Source organism: Dermacentor albipictus, chromosome 2 (assembly GCF_038994185.2).
Source record: "Dermacentor albipictus isolate Rhodes 1998 colony chromosome 2, USDA_Dalb.pri_finalv2, whole genome shotgun sequence".
Lineage (NCBI taxonomy): Eukaryota > Metazoa > Arthropoda > Arachnida > Ixodida > Ixodidae > Dermacentor > Dermacentor albipictus.
Genome location: NC_091822.1, coordinates 136,677,149 through 136,683,651, shown reverse-complemented (window position 1 = coordinate 136,683,651; position 6,503 = coordinate 136,677,149). Strand labels below are relative to the sequence as shown.

The 6,503-nt window shown below is 47.7% G+C and overlaps 1 protein-coding gene across 1 annotated transcript; it reads right to left on the bottom strand.

Moving 5' to 3' along the window:
- Positions 1–254: 254 nt before the first annotated feature.
- On the bottom strand, positions 255–6,188 carry LOC135917694 (cholinesterase 1-like). The gene is made up of 4 exons (XM_065451271.1): positions 6,042–6,188; positions 4,019–4,321; positions 2,465–3,619; positions 255–683 (listed from the first exon to the last, which is right to left on the bottom strand). The coding sequence occupies exons 1-4, from the start codon at positions 6,101–6,103 to the stop codon at positions 473–475; spliced, it is 1,731 nt and encodes a 576-aa protein (XP_065307343.1). The 5' UTR covers positions 6,104–6,188; the 3' UTR covers positions 255–472.
- Between the last annotated feature and the right edge of the window lie 315 nt (positions 6,189–6,503).

Here is a 6,503-nt window from a genome sequence, read left to right as displayed (position 1 = left end):
CTTGCAGCATTGCAGGTGACCGAGCCAGCGTGAGCGAGTGTCAAAACATCGCACTGCCCTGCCCCAACGTGACCACCTTCTTCATCATGATGTCATGATAGTCGAAACGAAAGCGAAAGCTTCTGCCGAAAAGCCATTACATTAGATTATTTAGAGCGTTTTGAGTCATGTCAGTATTTTTTCTTAGCGTTAGGCGTCTCGGACCTACATTTAACGCAAAACATGTGACGAAAATATCTCGGTGCGTCTTTAAGAAGATCAAATAATAACACAAACCTTTATTACAAACTGTCCAAAATCGTTACCGTTAGGAGCATCTTAATTTACCCATCATCAGTAACTTGATTGATATCATGGCCGTCATTGTGCACATTGAAACAGCCTGCTCAGTTTTATGAAACAGTGCACAAATGCATCAAGATGGACGTGTATATGATTCACTGGTCGCAAACAAAACGATGTTTTGGTTTGATCACGCTCGTCTTCGGCCCGAGTTCATCTTGGGCCACGTGACGTTGTTTCCCCTGCCATAGACGTCCCAGTAGTAGTCGTACACCTGGCGGCCCACGTTGCAGCGTTCTCTCTGGGTATCGGCAGGAACGCCATCAGGCAGATGCACGGTGTGAAGGGAACCTTTCGTGTAGGGAACCCACGAGTGCCCGCCGGGCAAGCTCGGTGCTTTCCTAAAGCGGTAAAAACAGAGTCACGGTCGGGTATTATGCGGTGTTTCGGGACGCAAAACCCCCAAAAATTGTGCCAAAACGCGTACTTAAGAAATCACCGAGCTCTCACGCGCACTACACGCTCCGAAAAATCGGGAATTCTCTGAAACAGTGTCGGCGCGCCGATAATGTTCAAAGTTTGCCTTGTTATGCGGCTTCACGGCAGTAGGACCCATAATGCGGTGAAGCCGCTCTGAGCTATAGTGGATATCAGTAGATTAACGGTGATGGAAGTTTCTGGTGCATTCCTGTGTGCCGATGATTATGCGAGGCTGTTCTTGTATACGGGTGAAAATTCTTGTAAGTACGTATATGCGTAAATTTTAAAACCTTTTTTTTTTGTTGTTGTTGGTGATGTGGAGGTGCAATTGTGGGCTCGGATCATTTGCAAGGAAGTTTAAAATAACTTCCTTTGTTACATGCAGAAAGGGGGTAGTGGTCTTGTGAGCGTGAAACTGCAGTATTCAGCTAGACTTGTTGCGTTAGTACAAACGGAATGGCAAGTAACCGAGCTTTGATAAGTTGACAAGTCGACATGTAATTTTCTTAACTGTTTGCCCCGGCTTCAAAAACTTCACACATCCAAACTCAGTACAGCTGTAGAAATATAAATTGTGTATACTTCAGCAAGATTTAGTAATTGTGCACAGATAATTTTCATATTGGTGCAAAATTATTCCAACCTTATTTATTATATCATTCGAGGGTGCATTGAGAACACTAAAAATGCAGAAGTTTCACTACATAGACAACCACGTGCGGAGCTGTTGGTCAAATGCGACGGCACTTAGCAATAGTTTGCCGTAACCTATATGTGTTATGGTATCTAGACCTTTTCCTACGTTAGTTAAAAGGCCGCCCATCTTACGTATCCCCCCCTTTTTATTCAGAAGCCTACGTTTACGCATAATACAGCAGAAACAGGTTTCTTTCGTGCAGGCATAGAAAGCGGCAGAAGGGTACATGAAGCTGATGTTCAAGGTCGGAAGCCCACCCAGCTGAGTCAAGGCCTGTCGCGTCTTACCTTTCTTATTTCCTGTCCATTAGTTACTACATACAACAAAAATTGGCTGCCAATAACGTATTTTTACGCGATTTGAATGCGAAAGCATTATAGCTTTTCTGATTATTGGTTATGAGCATGATACTTGGCGTCATGCATTGTCACCTGTCCTTCACGAGTCTACCTTAATCCACCTTGCTCTAAGTTGTGCCAACCTTAATCTATTTCAATCCACTTAAATGCACCTTGCTCTAATTTGTAACAACCTTAATTCACTTTAATCCACCTTAATCCACCCTGCTCTAGTTCGTACCAACCTTAATTCACTCTAATCCACCTTTAACTACTTTTATTTCCTCTTACCCTAATTCACTTTACTCCACCTTAAGTCACCTTACTCTAACTTGATACAACTTTAAATCTGTATTTCTACCGACGTCATGCAAGACGCTGATGACGTCACTGATGATGATGAAGTTTGGTACCACTTTTTGCCTCCAACGCCGGCTTTTCTGCCTCATGGGACATATTATAATGCTTTAGAATTAATAGCACACTTAGTCGACTGGGCGTTTGCGGCAAAAGCGCTATCGCGCACTGGAGTCAAGGAAATCTCTAAGCTATAACATCAATTACTTCACGTATATTTCCTGTTGCTTGCTCTAGGCCGCCGTTTCATCGCATGTACACAATATGACAGAATAATAAATTTAAAGAAACAAGAAAATCATAGGCTCACCCTGACTTTGCGAAGTCTGCTATCTGCGAGGCGGTGAGGACGAACCCTTGCGTGTCATTCGTCGTCCCCACGAAGTGGAAAACAGAACGGTTTTCTCCTGCCGACGCAGCTGCATCCGCTAGAGTCATCATCGGGCAGCGGAACACCAAGTCCGTGAAGAATTTCTCCAGAGCATCGTACGGCTTGTCCGTGATTGCGCTGCCGTAGTGCGTTTTTATCTCGCTGACCAGCCGTGGCAGCGTGTCTTCGAACTCCTTTGCCGTCTCCTTCAGGAAAAACGCGAGAAGGTTGGCGAGGAAGCGCGTCTCGTCTTCTTTGGCGTGGCCACCCGCTCGCTGAAGAGGGGGCAACAGGTAGCGGTGGAACAGAAGTTTTCCCGCGCGGCTATCCACGCCGCACAGAAGATCCACGCCCTCGAGGCTTCCGACGAGCTTCTCGGGAGGGAAGGTCAACGGCTCCTGGTCGAAGCTGGGCACGAACCACAGTTCGTCCATAGCCTCAGCGTATGCCAGGAGGGTTTCATCCGTGTACGACCGTTGCAGGTACAGTGACGCATTGACACCGGTTTGCTCGTGGCAGCCCATCAGACGACAGAGCCGTAGCGCTATGCTCTCGCCGACGTGTCGGTCGTTTCGGGGAATCAGCGAGAACGGCGACATGTCTAGAAAGATAGCCCGCTTAAAGAAACCTCGGCCAAGACCCCCGAGCGCGAGAGAGAGCATGGCAGCTCCAGAGCCCTGTCCCAAGGCTACCATCGAGTCCGGTTCACCACCGAAGTCCGGCGCGTTCCGCTTTATCCACCGGAGTGCCGTGATCAAGTCGAAGAGGCCCGCGTTTCCAGGAACGCCCTGGTTACCCGTATTCAGGAAGCCCATGATTCCGCGTCGGTAGTTGGGCACAAAGACGACGACGCCCTCGCTGGCGGCCATCTCGGCCCAGGAGGGCGATAGCGGTAACAGCGCCGTGCTGAACCAGTTTTCTGTGAGCGCCACTATGACCGTCTTGTTCTTGACGTCCTCCGCGGGATTGCAGGCCGGCGGAGCCCAGACATTCAGGCTGAGGCAGTCGGCCGGTGAATGTTCCGGTCGGACGCAGTGCGGAGTGTGGGAAAAGGCAACCAGGGAGCCGTGGTCGAAGCGGCCCTGCGGGGCAGCCCTAAAAATGAAAGAAACATAGGTCAGAATATAGTATACCTTGATTGGTTCGTTGAATTATTGGTTGGTAGACTGACTGATTGCAACAAGACAAACTTGTGGCGCAAGGAGAAAAGAAGGTGTGGGGGAGGGAAATCAATCTAACTGCGCTGTGGGGACCTAAATAGTTAGTTCGTGTCGAATGGCACGGAAGCCCGTACATGTTCTCGAAACACCGAGGCCAAGAAAAAGGCACTCGGTCGTAAGGATGGTAGCACAAATTTTAGGCAACTAATACAATGCTGACGAAATTGAAGGTTTGATCAACATAACAAATTGTTTAATTTGGTTAAAAATATTTGCTTAAAGCATGTGACCTCGCCGAAGAAACCGGCGAGCTGGCGAGGCCACCATTACATACCTGAGAAAACGACCGACGTACGTTGCGTAGGGGATACCCATGAAGGTCCGCACAGACTTGTTTTCACCGATGTCCGAGCTTCGGCCATAGATGACACCGTTCTGGGTGAACAGGACGGCTTGTTCAACAGGTGTCAGGCAGCCGGTGGCGGGATCTGACTTCGGCGATGGTGGCGCCGTGGCCTGCGTAGTGCTCGCGTGGAACTTGGAGGGCGTCTGTTTGCGAAGGACCAGAAACACCAAGACCAGGCCCAGCACCGCGCTGATGAATACCAGGGCGATCATGGTGTCCAAGGCTGCCGCGCTGATCGCGTGCCAGGATGAGATCATTTAGACCTTCGGAGCTACGTTCAAACTATGAATGCAGTGATTCAAAGATGTTCGCAGTGCCATTCGCGTCTTCCTGTTACTTCAGAGCTCTTCGGCCTTGCCGACCTTTAACCTAGACCACGCTGTTCTCTCTCTCTCCCTCTCTTTAGAGAGTGGGGGCGATGCTGATTGCGTGGTTCTTGTGTGGCCTTAGGAAGTCTCATGATATAAGTCCCTAGATGAACGAATCGTAGTCTGCGAACGCCACTTGAAGCCTTGACTCATACAGCGTATGTTAATAAAAAAAATAAATGGAGGAATTGTTGAGGTCCCTCGCAGATCGGTCGCTGCTAAAAGACGCCATCCCTATGCACACTATATGCTTGAATAAACATGTCTGTTTTTTTCGAATACTCAGGCATGGAAAGCAAGCACAGCAGGTTATTATTCGTGTCTCCAGTGCTCTGGTATCATTATAAACTGCAATACGTTTGCGCCCAATCTACAGCTATTTGAAGTTATGCACTTTCAATTTCTTAAATTCTGGCGTATTACGTGCCATAACCACAATACGATTATGAGGCATGCCGTAGTAGGTGGCTTTGGATTAATTTTGACTATCTGAGGTTCTTTAACATGCACCCGTATGCACGGTACACGGGCGTTCTGGGATTTCGCCCCCATAGAAATGCGGCCACGGCGGCTGGGATTCGATCGCGCGCCATCAGGCTTAACAGCGCAGCGCCAAAGCCACTATACGTCACTATGGCGAGTACTTTCATTTTCCATGTTTAGTCACGCGTTGTGTTAATTACGGAGAATTCTGTCACGAGAGACTTAGGATACAAAAGAGCAGGGTGACGCGAGAGTAATGATATCATTTTATCGATTGACCCTTGGGGTGCTGGCACATGGCAAAGGGAGGTATAGAGTCTGTCTTGGTTTCTGCAACCAAGTGATCGGTTAATAACATCAGAGCTTCAAGACAGTGACAGCAATAAGATAATACGTTTGCTGAGGCGCTGTATATCGTGACTCATGATTCTTGGTTTCAGTCACACCGATCCAGCTCAGGTGAGCGTAGCTAGGTTGTTGGTAAAGAAGAGCTTTTATTGAGGATTGGCGGTTCCTTAAATTCTTAAAGTGTTAACAACAATTAGCGGCAAAGACGGAGATGTTTCGACGCTTTGCACATTTCCCATTAAGTTTTTCTACCTAGCAGAGCATTAGCTACAGCGCAGGCTTTCTATAGTGAGCTATAGGCGCGAACGGGGAGTGTGTTTAATGCATATGCAAAGACAGCGTATGTATATGTTCTTGAAAGAGTGCATGCGGTTATGTGTTATCTAGCAACACTCGGTAACCTCTCCTAAACGGGCCTTCGATCGGAGATTGCATTCATGGCAACTACTATGGTCTTTACCATTGTCACAAATGCAGGTTGAGAGCGGAACTGACAATGATTTCGCCCTGTTTCTCTCGTTTTATGCATTTACAGCGTATTCGAAGCTCACAGTCTCGTGAACAAGCACAATGCAACAGTGCAGGTACCCAAATCACAGAGCTTTCGTTTTCTGAAACCTGCTCGTCACTGGCACGGCCGCCTTGGCTAATAATATGTTTGTTAAAACGACCGGGCCGTGGTACCTGTTTTTAAGAGCTACTCTGCAGAACAAATAGCTTTGTGAATACGAGCACAGGTGCTTTGTTCTTACGCCGAAGGCGCTGTGGTAGGATTCGGTGGTTCCTTGCCGGTGGCCACTGGCATCACTTCCATGCTGTGCCGATCGACGAACCTTGTTTTTGTGTCCAAACCTCCCTGCTGTAAGGATAGGATAAGATATCCTTCTACGAAGGTGCATACCCACTACGGGGGATTGCCTTCCTCTCTTTCGTCTTGTTTTCCGTAAAATCTTACCGCCCATACTCAAGCAAGAAATTCGCACAGGGATCACCACGCGTCTTGCAACTTGTCAAATATGGCGCTATTTAAACCTTCTAAGATAAACTTTGGGTAAAAAAATCGAGGATGAAAAGTTTGGTCATGAGCCCTACATAAATAAATGATCAATAATTTTAGCGACTTGAAATAAATAATAAACTTAAAGGAAAATCGTAAGACTGAAAGTTCCTCGAACGGGGAACTGGTTTGCTGCGCCAGCCCCTCCGACTAACCC

Excerpts from the sequence above, each read along its gene's own strand:
- LOC135917694 (XM_065451271.1), bottom strand. The coding sequence starts at position 6,103 with ATGGAAGTGATGCCAGTGGCCACCGGCAAGGAACCACCGAATCCTACC. Across the intron at positions 4,322-6,041 it reads CCTACCACAGCGCCTTCGGC|CGCGGCAGCCTTGGACACCA; the intron begins GTAAGAACAAAG and ends GCACGCGATCAG. Across the intron at positions 684-2,464 it reads GCAGACTTCGCAAAGTCAGG|GAAAGCACCGAGCTTGCCCG; the intron begins GTGAGCCTATGA and ends TTACCGCTTTAG.